At 39.9% G+C, this 25,430-nt stretch overlaps 2 protein-coding genes and 1 non-coding gene across 14 annotated transcripts in view; 1 reads left to right on the top strand and 2 right to left on the bottom strand.

The window, feature by feature from the left end:
- Positions 1-302: 302 nt before the first annotated feature.
- GSKIP (GSK3B interacting protein) lies at positions 303-20,277 on the bottom strand. 4 transcript variants are annotated; one of them, XM_022576159.3, is made up of 3 exons: positions 20,187-20,277; positions 4,411-4,679; positions 303-2,075 (listed from the first exon to the last, which is right to left on the bottom strand). In XM_022576159.3, exons 1-3 carry the CDS (start codon positions 20,212-20,214, stop codon positions 1,914-1,916), a joined length of 459 nt encoding a protein of 152 aa, XP_022431867.1. In that variant the 5' UTR covers positions 20,215-20,277; the 3' UTR covers positions 303-1,913. The 4 variants fall into 4 exon arrangements, with proteins under 4 accessions (XP_022431867.1, XP_089764308.1, XP_022431865.1 ...); XM_089908182.1 differs by having other exon boundaries at positions 4,411-4,669; positions 20,187-20,203; XM_022576157.3 differs by lacking the exon at positions 20,187-20,277 and adding an exon at positions 19,441-20,003.
- On the bottom strand, positions 19,202-19,328 carry LOC115802949 (small nucleolar RNA SNORA27). Its single transcript, XR_004023537.1, has one exon. It is a non-coding gene; the product is annotated as a small nucleolar RNA SNORA27 (small nucleolar RNA).
- Positions 20,275-25,430, top strand: part of ATG2B (autophagy related 2B) — a 74,614-nt gene continuing 69,458 nt past the window's right edge. For 3 of the 9 annotated variants that reach the window (XM_089908176.1, XM_022576154.3, XM_089908177.1), the window contains exon 1: positions 20,278-20,994. In XM_089908176.1, coding sequence (XP_089764302.1) covers positions 20,833-20,994 — 162 coding nt within the window. In that variant the 5' untranslated portion in view covers positions 20,278-20,832. Of the gene's footprint in view, positions 20,995-25,430 lie in introns of all 9 variants that reach the window. The other 6 variants (XM_022576153.3, XM_022576152.3, XM_030761921.2 and 3 more) reach the window with 4 other exon arrangements.

Genomic DNA, 25,430 nt, shown 5'->3' with positions numbered 1-25,430 from the left:
TTTCTGAGGTGATCATATTATTTGCCCCTTATTCTCATTTTTTTCTTACTGACTTATAAGAGCTACTTATTTGGAGGTTCTTTCTTTCTTTTTCTTTTGGAAGTGAAATCAAGGGTTAATTTATCTGGTTCAATTCTTTTAAAAATCTAGGTAAAATGAAGGTTTTAATATCTAGTGGAGGTTTTGATATGTGTAGTTCTATTAATGTCTTCTCTCTCTGTTGCTCTTTCATAGTAATAAAAAGAGCAAATCACTTCACACCGAAACGGAACAATACAGAATTCAAAAATGGAAACGGAATCTCTCGGAATCAAACATTTATCACAAAATGAACGCTTTCAATTTTTAAACATACAATCACTTTTCTTCATACTTAACTCAAAATTAGCAAACAGAATTTTATTCAGACTTTACAAATATCCTTTACATTTAGCCTGAGATTAAGCATGAGAAAGTTCAACCTGAAGTTAGACTTCGTTACCCAAACACTTCAGCATCTGAAAATAAAGCCAAGGATGAATGTTCATTTATCAAACATAATTTAAGCATTCCAATAAACTCTGACAATGAATAGTGACCCAAACCAAACTTTAACTTGCTCTGGTCTACATGATCTTCAGAGCCTAAAAGTACCTATTATTTAATAATGATTTTTAAAAGTCTTCAAATGACAAATTATGAAGGTGTGTCCAGATGTGGAATTTTAGTTCAACATTTCTATAGTTGCTGCTTTAGACTAGTATTAAAAAAACAACTCCCCGATCCTTATTATTCAACATGTACTTGAAAACATGTAGCAGCATGGTATAGTATTTTTATAAATATTAGTACCTGTAATAAAATATAAAATACAGAGTCTCCGTTTTTCAAATATTAAGTCTCTGAATGCTTCATTCATCCTTTGGTTGAATGCGATGCACTCATATGACATTGCAGATTTAGCATTCAGACAGAACGCTGTACATCTGTTGGGGAAGGAGGGGTGCTGTGGGAATACCAAAGCGCTACATCATAGAAAGGAAACGTTGAAGCAAAAATACTTTCTGAATATATACTGTACATTATGTAAACAAACATTCATAATAAGAATCAACACAGGCCAAAATATTGTTTTCTAGGAAATCAGAGTCTTTTTTCTTTTAAATCACACACTGAAGATGCTTTTTGTTAGGAAAAGAATGGAGCCTGTTCCTATATTTGCTTATGTGCTTAAATATCTTGGAAACAAGTAATTGTTGCATTCATTTGCTAACGGTTTGTCCTCTTACTTGGCTGGCTGTTGCAAACAGGAATACAGTACTATTTCAGTACCTGTTCTTCACGTAATACTAGCTACGTAATATAGAATTAATTCATCTTTATCAGTCCCTATTAATAATATAAATAGATTACATGAAGCAGTGAATTTCAAAATTTGTGCAGGGGAAACTAGTTGATAATTTGTTTCCAATAAGGCTAGTAGCAAAATAATTACTACAAAGTCAGTCCAAGCTAGTAGCAAACCCCTGATTTAGCAAGCTGAATCAAAGTTTGAAGTTAGTTTATTTCCTATATTACTGTGCAAATCTAGAATTTCCTATGTAAGAGAGAGTGCTGGCAGCATCAAAGTCCTGCAATAAGAGAATGAAATACTTGATTAGGTTTTCAGAATGCCAGAGATACTATATGAAGAAATCTGAATGTCTTAATGACGGTGTCACAGCAATGGCCTCAGGATTTCCTTAATGAATCACAAACTAAGAAAGACAATTCATTAGTCAATAAAGTTCTCAATCAAAAGCCTAAATGTGAGGCAAAAAATCATAAAGACACAAAATCAAAGATGCATTTTCTACTATGACCACCTGGAAGAATTTCAAGCTTTAGGTCAACATTGTGTACCAGCAGCAGCCTCTCTAACCGGAAAAACTTAGTCATGACTGTCCATCCCTTTTCAAAGCTTCCAGTCTTTGAAGGAGTGCATTTCCAAATGCTTCCCGGTAGGCAGGGCTAAGTGTATCCAACAAGGAGTAGACTGTTTCATGGTAGGGAGTCTGTAAATGATCATCCACCTGGTCGAAAGCATAACCTACCACCTACAAGAGAAATGCAGTAGTGAATAAATAATCAGATTTCATCTTCGTACAGAAAGCAAAAAAAACCCCCTAGTTTTTACATGGGTCATTCTCCGACATTGTGTTTCTCTATCAATAGTTAGAATACACATATTTTTAATACAACCTGTAATATTTAAGCAATTCATAACATACAGGAACACCACCAGCAAAATGCTCTCGTCATAATTTTTTTCTCAAAATTTAAAAGGTCTGTTTTACCTACTTTTGATCCTAAAGGAATGTAAAATACAGAAAGAATTTAAAAAGCTATACAAAAATAGTATTTCATTTTCATGGTCTAAAACATACTTCTATTTATTTTGGGGTTTTTTTGGCTGCACCACACGGCATGTGGGATCTTAGTTCCCTGACCAGGGAACGAACCTGTGCCCCCTGCATTGGAAGCACGGAGTCTTAACCACTGGACCGCCAGGGAAGTCCCCATGCTTCTATTTAATTCCACATATATTGAGGGTCTTTTTATAAAGGTACTATAATAAATAATTATACTTATTATTACTACAGTGTTATTAGTCCATATTGTTATAATTTATGTGATTTGGACTTTGTATAAAGAATTCTAAAATTTATTTGAAGTTTTAATTCTGCCTTATAATTAGTTATCTGAAATGCCACTTTCATTACTAATACATTACTTATCTGCTCAACTCTGTGAGATAAAAGGGAATGTTATTCTGTGTGCTTCTCTGTGTGTTTTTTCCCCTTAAACACAGCCAAAGCTTTTTTCTTCAACAGGATTATAAGACCTATATCATGGTTCACCAGCACAGTGTAGGGCAAAATCAACTCAGGTTTTGCTGACTTCATTAAAGCTTGTGAGTTCCCCATATGAACCCCACATTTTATGACATCTATTCAAGCCATAGGAGACGCAAGTTTATGCTAGAAACAGAAGCAGAGCTGTTATTGCACCACTTCGGGACCGCGCTCTGTCCCAGCACTTTCTACAACATATTACAATTTTGTTTGCCCCTCTCTTACCCCCACTAGACTCTGGTCTACCTGGGGACAGGGATCATGTCTTATTCGCATGGTTTGATTTCTAATTCCTGACACAGGACAGTTACTCAGTAAATGTTAACTGAATCAGACTGAAAAAATAAATATGTGAGTACTTACATGTCAGGTTTTATAACTGATCCAGATCTTTCTGCAAACTTTATTCACATAACCATCCCCCAAATACTTTTCAGTTTTCTTTTTTTTTTAATCTCCAACTTACAGATAAAGAAGTAGGGACTCAGGTTGATTGACTCACCCAAGGTCACTCAAATTCACATGTAAGACTTCTGACTCTCATTAGAACGTTTCCTACCTCACCAGAATTAAACAGTGTCAGACAGAATTAATTTACCTGGGGTCATTTATCTCTACTTTCGACTTGCCCATTTCTATTTAACATCCACTTCTAAAGACTGCAAGTTTTTGGTACAAATTTAGGAAGGGGAGCACAAAGATTAGTTAATTCCGGGACTACTCCCAAAGCCAAGCCTCAGCTGTTGGGGAACTAAGGGTAGTGACGATGCTGGCCTTGCAATCGGCTTCAATGTAAGTGATCCTCTATCAAGGGATACACAGAACACACGATCACATACATCTTAGGTAAATTGAATCTAGTGAAATAAAGAGATGTTCATGTGCTTGTTTAATGTATCACGTGACATTTTTACTTGCTTAAACCCTGTGCTCTACTTTATGATACTGCGTATCTTTGGGAGAACTATCTATAGAAACAGAAAAGTCAGAGATTTTTGACCAAGACAGAAGGTTATTTATTTATTTTGGCCGTGCCACACGGCCTGCGGGATCTTAATTCCCTGACCAGGGGTTGAACCTGGGCCCTTGGCAGTGAAAGTAAGGAGTTCTAACCACTGGACCTCCAGGGAATTCCCTCAAGTATTCCTTTCAATAGAAGAGACATTTATAAGAGGTGGGAAAATATTCAACACAATGGCTGCAAAACTCATCCAATGCAGAGAATGCATAATTCTGGTAAACATATTTAGCTAGAGATAAGAAATAAGTTAATCTGGGGGGTGATGGTTACAACAAAATACTCTGCAAATCAAATCTGATTTTTCTTTTTCAAAAAATCCAATTTTCCCATGTTGGCTGAAAGACTTTAGTATTAATAAAAATTCCTAGGGAAAAAAGCTTTCCTTAAAAAAACTTAGAAGCTACTGAGTGTCAAGTTCTCATCTAACACTCTTTCCCACTCCCTGACTCCCGGCCCTTTTGGATTAAGTGGTAAAGATGTAATTTTTTTTTTTTTCCTAAAGAGAAAATGACTTACCCTGAGCCCGGCTTCAGTGAGCTCCAGGCAGTATCTATTCCTTTCCCTTGTTTCCACATTGATATAGGCCACATCGTCTGCACAGCGCAGGGTTTTTGAGACAAACATGGTGTTAACAGCAAAGAGAACATCATTTACAACGGCTTCAGCTTCCAGTCTCATGTCTTTCATATCTGTTCCTTCAAAGCCGTTAAGCTCTGCATCTTCTTCAAATTCTGACACACTGCTCAGCTCCATGGAATTACAGTCTGTTTCCATTCTGCAAAAATCTGGATATAAAACTGGCTTATAGAAAGACACTCCACATACTAATGTTTGATTAAAAGCAGTTATGCCTTACAACTGCTACTTATTGGAAAACATTAATGAGTTAACAACTTTTAGGGAAAATATTGCCTAAAACCATTTTCAGTAGTTTTTCACAGCAAAATTACAGACACCTATAGATTAAAAAAACCCCAAAAAAACAAAAAACTCTTGTTCTCCACTTCTCCTCAAAAGGTTAATCCCCATATTGGTACGAATTCAGAATATCAGTTTTTAGCTATTTCAAACAATGCCAATGTAAAACTCCTAGTACCTACTTCTTTTTAAATGTATTATTATTTTTCTAGGAGAGATATTTAGAACTGGAATTGCTGAGTCAAAGTATATACTCATTTTAACTTTTAATAGATACTGCTGAGTCACCCTTCAGAAAAGGCTGTACTGATTGATATTCCACCAACAGGATATGAAGGACTGTGCTCTTTTTCACCACACCCTTTCCAACCGTTTTTAACATTGGCCAACTTGAGAGGCAAAGAATGATGTCTCATTGTTTGAATATGTATATCCTTGATTAAACAACCTTTGGGTATTTATAGGATATTTTTAGTTCCAAGATCATACACCTATTTAAAAAAAACAAATAAAAATGAACTAAGCAGTCTGAAATCAAAGTTTAAGTCTTTACCTACTAAGGTACACCTTCAATAGTTCCTTTTATGACTTCTCAATTTGGGGTTTTGCCTAAGAAGCAATCTTCCCCATTCCACGATTACATTTTAAAATGCTCTAAATTATCTTTTGAATTCTCATTCTCTATCTCTATATTTAACTCTTTGATCCGTCTGGAATTTATTCTGTGTAGCTTTATCTTCCAAGTGGATAGCCTATTGTCCCAACACCACTTACTGAATAACTCTTTTTACTATTTACTTGAACTGGCTCACATATTATACTCTGAAAAGTACGATTTCTTGTGCTAACTTGACCCAGTATTACTGCCAGTCTGCTATGTAGTTCTTGCTTCTCTTCTGTGACTGGGGGAGCAGTTGAGTATTGTTAAAAATTCTAAATGTATGGATGAGAAAAGTTAATAAATGTGAGATTGCTTTGGAATGTAAAAACAGCTTTTCAGAATAAGATATACTTTCTTTTTACCTGTAGGCTTTACAAGTAAATTAAGATTTCATTTCTCTGATATGGATTAAGCACCCACTGTCCCAAATGTAGGACGACTGTTCAACTCGTTATGAACATTTATTTGTACTGTTTGTCTACTACCTTACAAATTCCATCCCTTTTTCTAAAGTTACCAACTTGTGCCCTATCTGTGTGATGTTCAAAATCCTTTAAATTAGTGGTCCTCAATTGTGGCCACAAACCCCATCTGAGAAACTGAATCAAAACCTCTGGGAGATTTTTCTGGGTATTTTTTCAGAGTTTCTGGGTGATTCTACTGTACAGCCAATGATGTGAATTATTAGCAAAAATCTTAAGGTGCTAGAGTTCCTATAGCTGCAAGTCATTTGCACATTATAAAAGTCAAAACTATTTGCTAAAGGCAACTTACGATAAACTATGTAAAGCTCTTTCAAAAAACTACATAGGAAACTGGTACAAATAATATAATCCTCCAATCCTATTTCAACTAATGATACGTTTTAAGGGTCCTTTATCTTGTCTCCCACAGCACTTTATAGGATTAGTCACTCACTACTAACAATACAAGTTAATTATAAATTTATCAATTATTGCTGGAGGAATTTGTCAGGTAACTGAAATCTAATATTGACTTAGTATATATGAAAGTGAAAATATTTGATTTTCTAAAAATGTCTACCTTCTCTAGAAATAATCATTATATTCCTTAATATTACACTTGGTTTTATGTATAAGAAATGAGACCATTTTATTTTTTTACAAAGTCAGTTCTGAAGATTTTGAAATGTGACTGTCTACCATAAATCTCTTAACATCCTGAATGGCAAACATCTTTATTTTGCTCAAGTAATCAAGTACCTTAACTACAGATGACAGAAATAGTAACTGTTACATGAAAAAGATGTTTACATGAGAAAGCTTTTAAAGAAAGAGCCTAATTCATTGCAACTAGGACCATAGTGATATGATAAGCCAAAGAATCCAATACTAGAATATAAGAAATCCTCACAGGTCAGTAAAGCAGGTCATCAAACTGTGGGTAGTAGTTAGCACCAAGGGGCACAAAAAGAGAAAGACACCTTTCCTGAGACTGTGAACTTTCAGGAGATTTTTCTCTGAAATGCTTTTGAATGATGCATTAAATAGCAGACACATCCAGAACCTTTGATGATACATAAGAATTGATAGATTTTAGTACTGAAGCATTACACAAGTTAACATTTTAAGCTATCATTACTTTAAGGTATTATTACAATTATCTTTTGTTGGTATGACAAGCTCTTGATTATCTATCAGTACCCTTTCCCCTTCCTAACAGCACCCAGATTTTCCAAGAGGAATCTTAATGCCTCCCCTTCCCCTATTTTTTTTTTTTTTAAGTTTTTGGCTGCACCCCACGGCATGTGGGATCTTAGTTCCCCAACCAGGGACTGAACCCACGCCTCCTGCATTGGAAGGAAGAGTCTTAATCACTGGACTGCCGGGGAAGTCCCCCCTTCCCCTATTGAGTAAAGTAACCAAGCGATTTGCGTGAGATTGACCCCAATCCCAACTGAAGACTGTCCTGAACTTATCAATACACTGAATTCTTCCTAGTCATTTTATTTTTAAAATTTACTTATTTATGTTTTGCTGCGTCAGGTTTTAGTTGCAGCACCCGTGGTCTTCATTGAGGCATGCGGGATCTTTTGTTGCAGCACGGGCTTCTCTCTAGTTGTGGCATGCGGGTTTTCTCTAGTTGTGGCGCACAGGCTCCAAGGCACATGGGCTCTGTAGTTGTGGTATACGGGGTCCAGAGTGCGTGCACTCTGTAGTTTACGGCACACAGGCTCTCTCATTGAGGCACCCGAGCTCAGTAGTTGTGGCGTGCGGGCTTAGTTGCCCCACGGCATGTGAGATCTCAGTTCCCTGACCAAGGATCAAATCCATGTCCCCAGCACTGGAAGGCGGATTCTTTACCGCTGGACCACCAGGAAAGTCCCTTTTCTAGTCACTTTAATGCAGAATAGTTTACAGCACACAGCCCTGGCTGTCCCTGGTAGCCATCCCAAGATGAGGGAAACTCAAGGATGATGCTGACAATGGGAAAACAGAGCCAAGAGATTCACAGAGAAACAAAGCCCGAGCCCTGACAGCTGCCCAACCTTTGCACTTTTCAGTTATTGCAGCCAATAAATTCATTATTTTACGGGCAACTGAAAGCATACTGAATTAGGAGTTACCTAAAATAAAAAGCACTCGTTCATCTCGCTCTTCAACAGCTTTACACAAGAGGTTTAAAAAAAACGGAACCATGATGATATTTTTGTGTCTGTCATGTAGAAAGTGCTTAATAAAAGCTTTGTAGACTGAGTATCAACATGTGTATTAGTTTCCTATTGCTGCTTTAACAAATTACCACAAACTTAGTGGCTTAAAATAACATGAATTAATTTTCTTACAATTCTGGACGTGAGAAATCTAAAACCAAGGTGTTAGCAAGGCTGCATTCCTTTTGGAGCCTTCGGGGAGAATCTGTTTCCCTGCCTCTCCAGCTTCTGGAAGCCTCCCGCATTCCTTGGCTCATGGTCCCTTCTTCCTCCACCTTCAAAGCACATCACTCCAATCTCTGGTTCTGTGGTCACATTATCTCCTTTTTCTGACGCTTGGCACCCGCACTCCCTTTTATAAGGACCTTTGTGATTGATTATATTGGACCCACTTGAACATTCCAGGATAATTTCCCCAACCAAGGCCCTTAACTTGAACAAACCTGCGAAGTTCCTTTTGCCATATAAGGTATTGATAATACATTCACAGTTTCTGGGGATTAGGACATGGACATCTTTGCGGGGGGGGGGGCATTATTCTGCCTACCAGTATCCATATCCTATCAGCAGGGAAAGGAGTATAAAGGTAGTCAAAGAGACTTCATTTTCTGACTTTCCTTTTTGGAACAGTCATAATTTACTTTTAAAAGGAGGTCCAGCGTACTTGTCAAGCTCACTGCCTTCTTTGGAAAGGTTCCTTAGTTACAGCTTTCATGATTTGTATTCTGTAACTCCAGCACCGTGATACAGCGAAATGAACTGGATTTGGGTGTTTTAATTAAAGTCACCATTTCGAGGCTGGCAAGGGGTTTATGAATTGTCTTGAATCAAGAGCTCTGTCCAACTACCCGATTCTGGATGGTGACTGGTTCATCCAATCAGATCCTCTTTTGAGCAGTATGAACACAGAGCCAAAAAACATGAATTCAGTGTGTGATGAAAGGAGCTACAGAAGCAAAGCAGGGAGCAACTGGGTAGCCTTACCAATGGGGCACTAGAGAAGTGGTTTCTATACTTTGATTATTCATCCCAATAACTAAAAATATTTTGAGCAGATACCTCATCATATGTATATTTATTTACTTATCACAATTAGCATATCAAAACACATAAATATGAATTTAAAGAGAAGGTAAAATATGAACTATAAGCTTATTTTCTTCTTACTTCTCAATGGATTATCTTGTGTACCCAACTGTAGAAGCCTGCACCATTGAGGATGGGGACACATACGTCCATGTTGGTGAAGGGACAACTGCTAAAATTACTAATGAAACATTAGAGATGCTGTCAGGTTACCAGAATGGTTGACTCATCAATGTGATTCCTGTAAAAATCCCTGGATTCTTCTGTAGGCAAAACAACTTCTCATTGTTTGTACAACTCTGTGCAATGATGGAAATGTTCTTTATCTGTGCTGTCCAATACAGTGGCTACTAGGCACACGTGGCTATTAAGCACTTGAAGTTTCGCTAGAGTGACTGAGGAACTGAATTTCAAATTTTATTTAATTTTCATTCATTTAAATTTAAAAAGCTAGTGGCTACTGTATCACATAGCACAGGACTAGACCTTTGCGAATACTTGTGGATAATATAATGAACTGAGTTTATATTACTGTTGAAAAAAATCAAGATATAAAGGTGCTAAATTCAGCTTATTTTATATGAGTACCAAGATTTGGAAATAGGTATGTTAGAAAATCTATTTTGAATCTTAGCTAATCTATGGAGGGAAATTAACTGTCAGTGTTTCATTGGTAAAAACCAATGAATTACTTCTATTTTTTAATCTTTTCAATTTAGACTCTAAGTTTATTTATCCAGCACTTTTCTAAGCATTAGAATACTAATTAAGTATGTTTACTGGTAGTTTACAGCCTAATTTGAGAAATAAGACAGGCACATGAAATACATACACAAATATTAATGCCATGCACATGAATCATAACACAAAAAATGTATAATTAGAGAAAACAATATGTCTTGGTCCTACTACAAACTTAACACTCAACTTGTATAAACTTGGGATGGCCATGTAACCTCATTGGTTTTCTCACTTACAGAATAAGGGGGAATGAATGGGAAATTCTTTACTGTTCTTGAGAGCTCTGACATTCCATGATTTATGACATAATTGTTAAGTTACTATGGGGCTTGACTCATGGAACAGGTCAGTCAAAATTGGGCTTGAATGAGCACAGATGAAAAGTTATGGATAAGCAGAGAATACTTGAGAGTTGTGGATTCTTCAGAGGGAACAATGCATAAACAAGGCCCAGGGTGTGGCAGGAATTGTAAGGAAACTGGACTAGGTAGTCTACTACAAGGAAAATGCTAAGAGAATAACAGATAGGAATGGCCCAATGTGACAAGGTGCTAATACCTAGACAACAGAATTTGATTTTGGTACAACAGGCTGTTTTAAGCTCTTGAGAATGGGAAGAGCAATGTCTTTATATTTAAAGTAGGTTCCTTGTAGGCAGTATATAGTTTGGTCCTGCTTTTTCATCCAATCTGATAATCTCTACCTTTTAATTGGAGTGTTTAGACCATTTATATTTAATATGATTACTATGATTATTGATATGATTACTATGATTGATGTGGTTACTATCTTGCTGTTTGTTTTCTATTTGTCCCATCTGTACTTTATTCCCTTTTCCTTATTTTTCTGCCTACTTTTGGACTGACCACTTTATAGGATTCTTTTTTACATCCTTTGGTGGTTTATTGACTCTTTGTTGAACGTTTTTTGGTGGTTGCTTTAGAGTTTATAGTATACATCTTTAATTTATCACACCTTCAAGTGTTCTTATACCACTTCATGAATAATATAAGAACCTTACAAGAGTATATTATACAGTCTTTGTGCTATTTTTGTCATACATTTTACTTCTACATATGTTAGAAACTTCATAATACATGTTATTTTTGTTTCATTATTATTGTTTTTAACAGTGTTTTTTTGTTTGTTTTTTGGCTACACGTCATGGCTTGTGGGATCTCAGTTCCCTGACCAGGGATTGAACCCAGGCCACAGCAGTGAAAGCCTGGAATTGTAACCACTAGGCCACCAGGGAATTCCCATTATTTTTGCTTTAAATAGCCAGTTACTTTTCAAAGAGACTTAGGTAGTAAGAAAAATGCATTTTATATTTAACCATATGGTTACTATTTCTGATGCTCCTCATTTCTTTGTGTTGATCTACATCTGCATCTATGATCTGTATAATTTTTCTTCTGCCTGATGATTTCCTTAAACATTTCCTGTAGTGTAGGTCTGCTGCTGACGAATTCTTTCAGCTTTTCTATGTCTGAACAAGTCTTCCTATCACTTTCATTTTTTTTTTATAAACTTATTTATTTATTTTTGGCTGCACTGGGTCTTTGTTGCTGTGCACAGGCTTTCCCTAGTGGCGGCAAGCAGGGGCTACTCTTCATTGCAGTACACAGGCTTCTCATTGCAGTGGCTTCTCTCCTTGCAGAGCACAGGCTCTAGGCACATGGGCTTCAGTAGTTGTAGCACGCAGGCTCAGAAGTTGTGGCTCGTGGGCTCTAGAGCGCAGGCTCAGCAGTTGTGGCACATGGGCTTAGCTGCTCCACGGCATGTGGGATCTTCCTGGACCAGGGCTCAAACCCGTGTCCCCTGCACTGGCAGGCGGATTCTTAACCACTGTGCCACCAGGGAAGCCTCACTTTCATTTTTAAAAGATATTTTTGCTGGGTATAGAATCCTAGGCTGACTTTTTTTCTTTCAAGAAAAAAATGTTTCCTTCAAGAAAAAAATCAAAGATGTTTCTCTACCGTCATCTTATTCGCACTGTTTCCCGTGAGAAATGTGATGTCATTGTTATCTTTGTTCCTCTTGGTGTAGTTTTTCTTCATGTTTCTTTTGCTTGGGGTTCATTGAGCCTCTTCCATCTGTGGGTTCATAGATTTTAGCAAATTTGGAAAAATTTTGGCCATTATTTCTTCTAACATTTATTTGTCTCTCCTCTCTCTGGAGAGTCCAATTTCATGAATATTAGTCCAAGTGAAGTTGTCCTACCCCTATGCTCATTTTTTCACTCTTTTCCTCTTTGTGTTTCACTTTGAGTAGTTTCTATTGCTATTTAAAGTTCTTTTCTAATCTTTTCTTTGCTGTATCTAATCTCTTATACTTGGATTCTTCTTTAAAAAACATATTTTTCATGTCTCTACTTCATTTGCTCAATCTTTTCTCTAATTATTTTAAACATATGGAATAATTATAATAAATGTTTTAGTGTCACTGTTATTTCTGGGTTGGTTTCAACTGATAGATTTTTCTAATCGTTATGGGTTGCATACTGCTTCTTTGTATGCCTGATATTTTTTGATTGGATGCCAGACTGTGTGGATTTTACCTTGCATGGTGCTTGATATTTTTATATTCCTATAAATATTATTGAGTATTGCCCTGGGATGTAGTTATCTGGGAGAAGCTTGATCTTCTCAGGTCTTGCTTTTAGGCTTTTTAAGGCAGTATCAAAACTCGTTTAGTCTCTGGTTAATTTTTTTCCCAACTACAGAGGCAAAACCTTTCTGAGCACTCTACCAGATGGCCTATGAATTATGAGATTTTTCATTCTGGGTGAGAGGAACTGGAACTATCACTGGTCCTGTCTGAGCTCTGAAAATTCCTCTAATTCTTTTGGGTAGTCTCTTCCCCAGCCCTGGGGAGTTTCCTCACAACTACGTGTTGATCAGTATTCAGCTGCAGACTGGAGGGGGATCCTCCGTATTTATCCACGGCTCTAAGAAGCTCTCTACCTTCTTGTACTCTGTCCTAGCTGCCTTGGCCTTCCTGGAATCCTAGCTTCTTATCCGCAATTCAGGTAGACTGCCAGTTCTACCTGGGTTTCTCCTCCCAAGGCCATGCCTAGAAATTCTCTCCAGGCAATAATCTGGGGCAACAGCTTGCATCTTGTCTCTCAGGGATCACTGTCCTTCACTGCCTAATGTCCAACGTCTTAAAACCATTGTTTCATGTATTTTTGCCCACTGTTTTTGTTGTTTCAGGTGGAAGGGTAAATCTGGTCCCTGTTACTCTATCTTAGCCAGGAGTGGAAAGCTTATTAACCAGTTTTCAGCTAATTTTGGAATCTTATTTCATCAGTTTTTCTTTCATTGATTTTGGTCTCTCCTATATTATTTTGAATCAACTTCACCATCTTGTTGGTTCTTTCATTAATGAGTTAAATACATTTTTGACACATGCTTACTATATGTTTGTATAAAGCTCACGTTTTTAACTTAAAAAATTATATTTTGACACTACTTTCAGACTTTTAATCCTTCCAAATTCAGTTTGGACACATCTGTTTCAGGATTCTGTATCTGATCTCAAGGTAGAGTTAATCACTATATCCTCCTTCCTTAAAATTTGTTTTGATACTTCTGTACTTATCATACCTCACTGCAAATGAAGGTCTGTGGTGTCCATATCACCAGCACAGTGTCTGGCATAAAGCAGGTCTTCACTGAATACTTTCTGAGCGAATAAACCAAAGGAAAATTACTAATTTTCTGCTTCTCAAGCTGTAGTACTCAGCTCTGTGACTTGGGGCATACGAAGCTACAGGATAAACATGATAGACACTCCTGGAAAATACACATCACTGCTAGAGTAACAATATTATGAAGTATGATGCAAAATTACGTACAATTTTAAAGCAAATGGCAGCCTCAAGCCATGTCCTCTTTAGGTTATGTTTCCCCACCCCTAGGGTTTCCTTTGCCTCTGACTAAAATATATGAGTGAAAAATAAGTAAGAGAAGGACTGCTTTAACTCAAGGAATTAACTAAAAAAGCTGAAAATTCCAGGCACTGGGTCTGGGGGTATAAAGTTAATAGGCAGAGGTTGGAGCTGGTGGAAGAGTGGAATGTTAGTACTGGGTTGGACCTTCTCTAAGTCTTTATAGCTCTTCCCACTTCGGTTATAATAATGCTCTTTATTAAAAGTTAAGGTAATTATTGATAGCTCTTACTTCTGTTGGTATAATTTGGGGGCTGTGTTAGTGTTTTTGGAGGATTCATGAAACTGGTTATCAAGATATTGATTAATAAGTCCTTCATTCTCTATTTCTTAATTTTTTATATTCTAATTTTCTATGGCAGAAAAATGTATTATGTTTGTAATAAGACAAAAAACTTTAAAAAATGTGATGTATGAGAAAGTATGAGGTGTAGGAAGCAGACACATTTTTCTTCTTAGAGAAGCCAGACTACTGAGTGTTTTGTTTTTTGGCTGCGTTGGGTCTTCGCTGCTGTGTGCGGGCTTTCTCTAGTTGTGGCGAGCGGGGGCTACTCGTTGTTGCGGTGCGCGGGCTTCTTGTTGCAGTGGCTTCTCTTGTTGTGGAGAATGGGCTCTAGGCGCACGGGCTTCAGTAGTTGCGGTGCGTGGGCTCAGTAGTTGCAGCACGTGGGCTCTAGGGTGCAAGGGCTTCAGTAGTTGTGGCACGTGGGCTCAGCAATTGTGGCTCGTGGGCTCTACAGTGCAGGCTCAGTAGTTGTGTTGCAAGGGCTTAGTCGCTCCTCAGTATGTGGAATCTTCCCAGACTAGGGATCGAACCCGTGTTCCCTGCACTGGCAGGCAGATTCATAACCACTGCACCACCAGGGAAGTCCTAAGACAGTTAAAGTAACTGGCAGCTTCAGTTTCAAATGAAATAAGAGCTTTGAATTTATCTGAATCTCAAACTACTGTTTTGAAAGTAAAGATGAATAAAGTTGATTAATTCACAACATTTAGAATTCAGGCGAAGCTAAAGCTAGTTTAAACTTTATTTTCTGTAACACATAAATTTAATGTTTTCAATAGCTCTGAGATACTTATTTTGAAATTAAAAATTTTAAATCAGAATAATTTGCAGCATTACAGACATACATTATTTGTAATTCAAATAAAAAGGGCTTATCTTTCCATTTGTACACTGATTTATAAAATTACTCTGCACCCCACTTTCAACAAAGACACACATACACAACCTAGTAATAACAAATCAAGCCACCAGAATTGTATTGTGCTTCAGCTGATTAAACAGGAAGGTGATGGTGAAGAAATATATAATGTTCATTTGAGAAGTCTTTTTTTTTTTTTTAAAGATTTAATTGGCTTTATTAGGCAGTTCATGAATCGGGCAGAATCCCATCTGGCAACTAGAGCGGTACTCCTGGAGAAGTCTTTTAAACTGTAAAAAATAGGCAAGAACACTACAACCCTGTAAACAACCTTTCCTTTGAAACCAGAAATAGTAAATGAGATTCTAAGACTAAAAAATTGAATGCTTAAGAACTAAAACCAAAAAAACTCCAGGAATTAGTTTTTTGTTTCTATATAACCCACTAGGTTATAGAGAGGATTTGGTATTATATTTAATATAAGGTACATTCTAACCAACATAAATCAGTATCTAAAGAGATATGAAATAGAAAACCTCTTTGTTTTCCATTTAAACTCTAAATTGGCTCTCTACCAGACTCTGAGCAATATTCTGTTGCCAGCACCTTCAAAAATTGGAATACCTTATGGTTGCTTTTAGTTATTTTGGTAGATTGCATCACCTTGCAAAAAGTTTCCAAATGATTCCTTATAACATCATCCATAAATTATTTAGGAACCGCTCTTACTTCATCTGTTGGTATAATTTTTGGACTGTGTTAGTGGTCTGGGGAGAATTCATGAAACTAGTTATCAAGATATTGTTCACTGAATTCTTTATTCCCTACTTCTTAATTTAGTAGACTTTGTTTTGTTTCATCACAAATTTACAGCATTAAAGAGCTAGCAAAAGACTAGATTCGTCCTTGATGACAAAAGAACAGGAGTAGAAAGACATACACGACTGTCTGCATGTCTACAGCATGGCAAAAGAACAGAGCCAGAATGATTTCAAGAGCAGTATACAGATGTCAAATTTACATTTTGAAAGAAAGTTCGATTTTTCAGTTGCCCTTACAACAGTCAGCTGAGGGTGAGAATGTAGTATCTTAATGATGATTACAGCTGACCCTTGAACAACACAGGTTTGAACTGCACAGGTCCACTTATGCACAGATTTTTTTCAATAATAAATACTACAGTATTACACTATCCACGTTGATTGAATTGGCGGATGTGGAACTGCGTATATACAGGGCTGACTACAAGTTACACGTGGATTTTCAGTTTTGGGGGGGGTTGGCGTCCTTAACCCCAGCGTTGTTCAAGGGTCAACTGTACTTTTATTTGTATCATACATCACAGTCTGGAAAATCCTCTCAACACGAATAAGAAGTGGCCATATGGTGTGATGGTTAAAGGGCTCTTTTGAACAGACTGATCGGGGCTAGAATCTCAGCTCTGCCACTTCCTCTGCGACTTGGGGCAAGATATCTTAATCCCTCTAGTCACACATTCTGCCGCCCTAAAATGAAGCCAACAAGAGCATCTACCTTAAAGGGATCCCAAGAGAACTAAATGAGTGAATATATGGAAAACGCTTAGCATGGTGCTGGACACGCAATAAGCTCAAGAAATATTATCTGTTAATTGTTAAAAATAGAGTATTTAAATATCTTTAAAGAAGAAAGAGTAAACTCTGACCTAAGCCCTTTGACTCCAAGTTCCGTGCTCTTTACAGTATGTGGAGTGGCTGCAGCTGCGGCCTTTCACGGCTCTGAGAAGCATGAGACACAGGAACACTATTATCTTATACCTGTTACCTCAGGCACAAGTCTTAGAAGGACAAAAACATCTCAGCTTTTTTTTTCTTTCACATGTTAACATGGATTTCTTTCATGGATGATTTTTTGACATGACCCATTCAGCCTCTGGTATATAGCCTCTAACCTGTCATTTCAAATCTTTTCTAGAATTTTTTGGAAGTTGACAATGTTTGGTTGGTAATTACCTTCATCGTCCTCCCTTAATTAATGTTAGCTGTTAACATTTTGTGATAGTACTTTGTCTTTGATAAAACACAAAACACTGTTAGGATGAGTCTGTACTCTATTTGAGCTAGAGGTATAATAATGACAGATCCCAAACCTTAACAATTTATGCTGAATTTCTCCTACAAAGCATAAAACGTACCCGGCAACACACTTAAGACTGTGAAGGGAGCATGTTTGTTTTTACAAAATCTTCTAATTTTTATTTCCCTTTTCTGATATTTGAAATTTCACACATTCTATGGACAGTCTGAATGTAATTCTGTATTCCAAAAGAAATCACTTACTTAACATTTCAACCTGAAAAGAAGTCAACTGTGCTCATTCATCAAAAGTCTGGTTCAAACCTCCCAAGGTCTAGTCTAACTCCCTGCCAGGTTGGATCCCAGTTTCACACCACTTTGTTTACACGCCTTTTATGGTAAGCATTATAATTATTCATAAACATGACTTATTATCTTCCAAATATATCCAGAATCCAACTGCTTTTTCCCATCTTCACTTCTATCACTCTAGTCCAAGCCACTGTCATCTCTGCCTGTATTATTGCAATATCTTTCTAACTGGTCTTGCTTTTTCTCCTTTGGTCCTCTCACCTCCACAAAAGTCTATTCTCAACACAGCAGTTAGCATGATCCTGTAAACATTTTGGCCAGATTATGGCACTGCTTTCCTCAAACCCATTCACCGACTGAATAAAAAGGCAAAGTCCTTATAGTGGCCTACAAGGCCCTATATGACCCCTCTCCCCTGCAAACCCCCAGCTTCTCCTCTTTCCTTCACTCCCTCCTGAGGTTCCTTGAACTCGCTAAGCAGGCTCTTGCCATGGGCCTTGCGTTCTGCTGTTCCCCCTGCCTAGAAAACTCTTGCAGGTATTCACTTGCCTTGCTCCCCAGCTTTCCCTAAGTCTCTGCTAAAATGTCACCTATTAAACAAGAGAGGCCTTCCTTTATACCCTATATAAAAGTGGCAAGGGCTTCCCTGGTGGCGCAGTGGTTGAGAGTCCGCCTGCTGATGCAGGGGACATGGGTTTGTGCCCCGGTCCGGGAAGATCCCACATGCCGCGGAGCGGCTGGGCCCGTGAGCCATGGCCGCTGAGCCTGCGCGTCCGGAGCCTGTGCTCCGCAACGGGAGAGGCCGCAACAGTGAGAGGCCCGCGTATCGCAAAAAAAAAAAAAAAAAAAAGTGGCAAATCTCTCTGCTCTCCATTCCCTTTATATTACTTTATTTTTTTCTACAGCACTTATCACCACATGGCATATGACATGTTTGATTACTGTTTGTTTCCCCTCCCTTCAATAAAATCTAAGCACTCCATGAGGGCAGGGACTTAATCTGGCCACTGCTGTATCCCCAGTACCTAGAACAATCCCTGGCACATAGCAGGCAATCAGTAAATATTTACTGAATAAAGGAGTGACCCCTTCACTATAGAACATAAGCTCCTTGAATTCCTCTTTACCTTTTTCACATTACCAACTGTGGAGACTTTCATTCAAAGGACCCTTAACAAACATTTAAACATGCATGAAGAGCAAGGGAACTGAAGTTACCAAGAATGCTTGGGACAAGTCTACAAAGAATGAGAGGTAGCAACAATCCCAGCACCTACGTACAGTGGGAAGCACCCTGGTTCCAAAATGAAAAGGTGAAAAGGTGGAAAGGGGAACCAGAGCTTTCTCCATCTGCCAACACTTGCGGGCTGTGTTAGTATTTCTAAGGCGCTGGTGAAAGTTATCAGCATACAAACAAAATCTTCTTAACCCGGTCGTCTTAATTCACTATTTTTTTTTCTTTCGACAGTTTCATTTATTAACTAACCATGAACCTTTTTACCCACAGATAGGATAAATCAACAGTGTTGGCAAATTTAAAATCATTTACTAAATCTTACTGAACGGGGCCTGGAGGCAAACATCCCCACTTTTAAGCTCTCTTCTAATGAGGTGACAGACTCAATTATTTGGTAGAAATACCAAATAATTTAAGCAAAACCGGACAGCTAATAAAATTTACAACTTTAATTAAACTTTCTACACTCCGAATACCAGAACTGCTTAGTGACAAACTCCACAAGACTTTCCAGTAAGCTTATTACAGTTTATTTCGTCTGACAGGTTACAAGACAAACACCCAGTCTGCTTGAGTTTTAAAAGGGTATTTCCTTTGCTCCCCCGGAATAACCAAGAAAGACAGGAGTCCAACTGGTAAAGCGAAAGTCGGGTTTAATTCACTATTCTTGATTAAACTGGATGTATCGGGACTCCGCTGGTTCCCTACGTATATCGTTTAAGTTTCCTAACAATATTTGGAGATAAGATATTACTAATGTGCTCACAGTTGGCGAAGACTCCGAGAGGGCAGCGGCCGCTTCGAGGGGGCTCGGCTAATGAGCACCAGGGGCGGGATTCTAACCCAGGACACTGGGCTTCCGGGCCACGGAACAGCGGCACGCAGGCCTTCTCGGGGGTGGACCAAGTTAAGAGCCGGCTCCGCCTCTGCAGGAGTTGCCTCCTAAAAGGCAGAAACACGGCTGCGCAGATTCCCAGAACCGCACAAGTACTTTGCCCAGGTTTCCGCGGGGTCGGAAGGTTCTGGTATCGATCAGAGAGAGCAGTTCTGCCTAGAAAGCTCAAGTGTCTTGGTCGCTGGCGCAGCACACGCAGGATGAATAAAGCGCTTTGTAAACTGCAAGCCTCTAGACAGACAGCGAAGCTGAAGCTCCGGAAAACAATACCTGAATGAGGCGGGCGACGAATAACTTGCTGACTATGGGCACCGGCCAATACGGGGGGTGGGCGTGAGGGGGGAGAGGGATGCTCGAGAGGGGCTGCAGCCCTCCCCGTAGAGCCGGCAGCGTCCGAGCGCCCGTTTCCGGGGTCGGGGTCTAAGCTGCCTGGGACGGCCCAGGCCGGATCCGCCCCCAACCCCACCCCCTCTCAGCCCGGGCACCGGGCCGCTTCTGCCGTCAACCCTCACGGCCCGGCCTGCAGAGCCACGTCCGGCTCAGAGGGCCCCCAGCTCGCCCTCGAACCCCCCTCGACCCCCGGCCGGCCTCCCGCCGCCGGCCCCGCGACTGCTCACCTGCGCACGCCCCGCGTCCTCCTCTCATTCCCTCCCCAGGCCTCTGGAAGCGACCTGCGGCGCCACCCCATCTCCTCCCCGCCCTCGCCCCGCCCCCTCGGAGCCGGAACTGCCCCCTTCCGGGTCCTTTTCCCCGCCTCCTTCGCCCCCCAGTGTGGCGTCACTTCCGCCTTGCCCGGCCGCGCGCTGGAGTCCGGGTCTCGCGGACGCGCCGGTAGCGTCCCGCAGTCGGGAGCGCGCCCCGTGGATGACAACAAATTCGTCGCGCAGCGGCGGTGGAGGTGTCCGCCTCAGCCCCGGCCTCAGGCCTTTCCGTCTCCCCGCGTGATCTCTTGCATCCTCTCTCTGGGCCGACTAGGACCCCCTCGGAAGCCCCCGGACTTGGGGTGACGGGGACTCCTCCGCGCCTTGTCCCCGCCAGGCCTAACGCGAGCGGCGCGGCACAGGTGATGGGGTCTCCCTGAGGGATTCCCGGCCCCGAGCGGGCATGGAGGGGCCTCCCCGGGCTTAGGCTTCGCCGCGGCCTGGGCTCGCCGGCCGGGACCTGAGACGCCGCTGCAGCCACAGCAGCGGCCTGGAGCCGGAGCCTGGACCCCCAGGCCGGAGCCGTCCGCAGCCCCTGCCGGCCCAGCTGCCAGCCCTCGTCATGCCTTGGCCGTTTTCGGAGTCCATCAAGAAGAGGGCCTGTCGGTACCTCCTGCAGAGGTACCTGGGCCACTTTCTGCAGGAGAAGCTGAGCCTGGAGCAGCTCAGTCTGGACCTGTACCAGGGCACCGGGTCCCTCGCCCAAGTTCCCTTGGACAAATGGGTAAGAGCTGCCGGCGGCCAGCCGGGAGGGACTCAGTCTTCTCTTTAGCGCGATTCGAACGAGTGTCATCCAAGATTGGTGACGTTCAGTCCCTCCCTGGGGATTGTTTGGCTCCAGGTGGGGCAGTACTCCGAGAAATGTGTTCAAGTGTCGTGTAATCTGTTTCTAGCAAGTTTGCTCTCCCAAATCACGTGTTCAGAAACTTAACATAGGTAATGGAGTCTACCCTGTGGGAATCAGCGGAGTCAGTGGTTTGGGCGGGGGTGGGTGTCTGTGAACCTGGCTGAAAGGGGTCCATGGAAGAAGGTGATCAGTGCTGCCCCTTTGGGGAAGGACGGGTCTCGGGGTTCTGTGCAAACAAGTCGTATTTCATGGGATGACACTCTGGAAAGATTAAGGATGAGGAGGACCTTTGGGGATGTCAGAATGCCTAGGTATTCATTTATTTACTTGGGGTTGGTTACTTGCACACCGCGGCCTCCGTACAGCGTTTGGCATCAGGAAGAAAGTTAGGCGAAGGCCTCCTCTGCCGGTTTGCCTGCTTTTGCTTGATACTGTGTGTAGAAGGCCAGTCGGTGAATGGTAGTGTGGCTCTAATAGTGATGCTTGGTTGTGCCTGTTTGCTTCACGTGACAGATCGTAACAGCGGGTGTTGCAAAAGCGCTGAAGCTGCAGCGTTCGGACATTTAAAAACCTGTTTTCCGCTTGTCATCCAGAGGTTGTGAGTTGACTCGTCTTAACAGGTGCTTCATGTATAGTTGAACCTGCATCTGTATGTTTTCAGTGCATAGTATTTTACTTCATGTGTATTTAGCCTTGAGTTTGGCAAGAATGGAGTGGCTCTCCCACTTCCCCCAACTCTTATTTGTTCCACTAGAGTTTGCGGCTTACAGTTTGTGTTGGTTGTACCATTTTAAAGTATTACTATTCTGAAAACATTCCAACACGGTTTACATTTAGGAAATCATCAGTATAGGTAACTTTCCTGTGGTAGCTGGGCAAAACAAAAGGAAACATATTTTTTTCTTGATTTAAGCTGTGTAAAAAGCTTGTGGGTTTTTTTGTTTGTTTGTTTTTCTTTTATGTAAAAGTATTTTAACAGAGTAGTGACTTCTTTAGCCGTAGAAACCTGAAAAACTCAAATTATGGTGACACCTTACTATGACCCTTAAATTAATTTGTACTGGTGTAAATAAGCATGTAATTTTATCAGCAAGTGGATGACCTAGACTAGGGAGAGTACACAGGATAGTGGGAAAAGCCTTGACTTGAGTAGCAGAAGGACCTAGTTCCAACCCAGGCTAGCCCATGCTGCCACAGTTAGCCAAGTGACATTGGACATAGTAATTCACCCGAGTTCAGTAAACATTAATGGAGCATCCACTCCATGCCAGGCACTGTGTCAGGGTACTGCATTGCTGTAATTCTTACCAAAGGATAAGGATTCTGATGGGTATTTTAAAATTCACTGACCCATAAGTCTATCCTTTGGGTACAGTTATGAATAGACTGTCTTTAAGGAGGAGGGTTGGATATTTATTAACAGTCTTTTTTGGGTTGAAGGACTTGGCTGCATTATTCTTTTTTAATTATTTATTTATTGAAGTGTAGTTGATTTACAATGTTGTGCGTATGCATTATTCTTTTTTTAAAAATTTATTTATTTATTTTTGGCTGCGTTGGGTCTTTGTTGCTGAGCGTGGGCTTTCTCTAGTTGTGGCAAGCAGGGGCTACTCTTCGTTGTGGTGCGTGAGCTTTTCATTGCAGTGGTTTCTCTTGTTGCAGAGCATGGGCACACAGCCTCAGTAGTTGTGGCTTGCCGGCTCTAGAGCACAGATTCAGTAGTTGTGGTGCACGGGCTTAGTTGCTCCGCGGCATGTGGGATCTTCCCGGACCAGGGCTCGAACCCGTGTCCCCTGCATTGGCAGGCGGATCCTTAACCACTGTGCCACCAGGGAAGCCCCTGCATTATTCTTTAATGACTTTTCACATTAACCCTATAAGGTGGGTATTATTTCTATTTTACAGATGGAGTTAAATAATTTGCCTCAAGTCACACAGCTAGCAAGTGGTATAGTGAGAATTCAAGTCTCACTCCTAAGCCTATTATTTCTTTATTAATCACATGGCTTCAAGCCAAGGAAAGAGCAGTTCATGTAACTGAGCATTTGTTTATTTCAGGCACTGTATTAGGCACTGTTATTTACGAGGTTTTATTTAATCTTCATGGGAAATCAGAGGTGGTAATATTTCAGTTTTACAGTTTGACTTCAGGATCATTGGAAAAGTAGCTTATGGTTGGACTTAATCTGAAGGTTATATTTTGTTCTGCTTCTTGAAGGTGAGGGATATGCCCAGCCAAAATGATAATGTCAAATAAAGTATACAGTAAACATTGGCTGTTGCTGGTTTCTTTATTTCATTATAGTGTGCTGTGTTTATGACTAAGATAAATCTTGGTGTGACGTTTAGATACAACTAAACTTCTGATTTCAAATTCAGTTACATTTGACATTTGATTTGAAGGACTTTCATGACAGATAAAAAGATACCTCACAAAGATTCATAGATCCAAACGGGAGAATCTTATTATTGACAACATTCCTAATGTTTCAAATCTCAGTCATCAATTATGCGCAGGATTGTGTTGAAATCGCCTGTGAGATTCCCTTCTTCCTTGATCTCAGTCAATTATTCTTGCTAATTAATTGGGACATGTTGCATTTATATATATATATATATATGTATATATATATATATATTTAACTTTAAAACTCCTTTTAAAAAAACGTTTTAAAGGGCTTCCCTGGTGGCGCAGTGGTTGGGAGTCCGCCTGCCGATGCAGGGGACGCAGCTTCGTGCCCCGGTGCGGGAGGATCCCGCGACCCCGCATGCCACGGAGCGGCTGGGCCCGTGGGCCATGGCTGCTGGGCCTGCGCGTCTGGAGCCTGTTCTCCGCGGCTGGAGGGGCCACAACAGTGAGAGGCCCGCATACCGCAAAAAAAAAAAAAAAAAAAACTGTTTTAAGAAGACTTTAAATTTACTGAGTTAATTTTTCATGTTTTCAAATCTTTGTAACCTGTGTAGATGACGACTTAAAAAAATAGTGTTTTTAATAGACATTTTTTCAGCAACAAAATCATGTAACAGTGGAAACATTTCCAAATATAATTTTTCAAAATGTCCTCTCCATAGTACAAAAATCCTTTGAAAAGCAGCTACTTTTCTCACTCATTAATAAAGTGGTATCTTTACTTTGAAAAGACAGATTAAGTGTGTTTTGTGTTTTGGAGTATACCTGCTAGGTAGCATGTACTACTGATAGCCGTTTGTCATCACATAAAAGGTAGGCATATTTAAAATTCTAATCTTTGTGAAGAAGAAAATTACTTATTATCTTTAAATTCAACTCCTAAATGTTTGGTCATAAGAAAACCCAGGAAATCAGAAAGTTACTGTCATTTTCTGTCTCTCACAAAGATTCTGTTTAAAAGTCTGTTTTTCTTATGTAGACTGTATGCTCAAGTGTCAGTGCACTGAAATGGACCATCCAGCCAAAGGTACCACCCTTCGCACTGTGGAACTGCTAGTCTTCTCTTTGTCCCAGTCTGATGTATGGCCTGAGTGAGAGTGCAAATGCCCATTTGTACATTAAGTATAGTACAACTTTTAAGTCTGTTTTATTTGAATTCTTACGCCTGGGCTTAAACTAATAAGGATGTATTCTTTTCCTAGTTAGTCTTACGGTATCAAAAATAAGCGTATAACTTAATGTTTGCTTTTCTTCATCCTGCCAAGCACACCTTGAATTCCTAGTAGTGCTCATCATTGTACTAGGTAGGCACTGTGGAAGACAAAGAACGGTAATCAGCGTTTACAGAGTGTTTACTTGGTACCAGGAGCCATGTTGGTAGCTTTACACGTTATTTCGTTTACACTCAAAGTAACCTTAAACTGGTAGTATCGCTATTTTATGGATGAGGAAATTGTGACTCAAGTTAAAACCTTGTCCAAAGCCACCTAGCTAGTAAGTGACCGAGCTACTGTGTTTTAAAAGACTGTGTTTTAGAAGACTATTCTTCAAACATGTTTGCCCAGTTTTCTTTAAAAAATTTTTGAAACACTAACATATTCCTTGTACATTTTAAAATTGACTTTAAAATGTTTTCATTATAAGTTTAAATAGTTGTAAGGATAATGTAAATACTGATATAATAAAAATATAGTTTTTATACCCAGTAAGATCTAAATACCTGCCATTATATATTTAAATATGCTTGAACAAGGTCACCATTAATAGTTGGAAATTTAACATTGTATGTTTTCCCATTGAACTCATATGTCCGTCCAACTTCCTCTGCAAGATTTTATTGTAATTTGTATATTTTATGCTTATATCTTTTATTCATCATGCTGTCATTTCTCTATAATAAAAA

This window comes from Delphinapterus leucas, chromosome 2, assembly GCF_059928025.1.
Source record: "Delphinapterus leucas isolate spDelLeu-1000000601 "Yukka" chromosome 2, BTC_Dleu_Yukka2, whole genome shotgun sequence".
In the NCBI taxonomy this organism is placed as follows: domain Eukaryota; kingdom Metazoa; phylum Chordata; class Mammalia; order Artiodactyla; family Monodontidae; genus Delphinapterus; species Delphinapterus leucas.
Note: the sequence above shows the minus strand (reverse complement) of the source record. Positions and strands in the feature narration are given on the sequence as shown.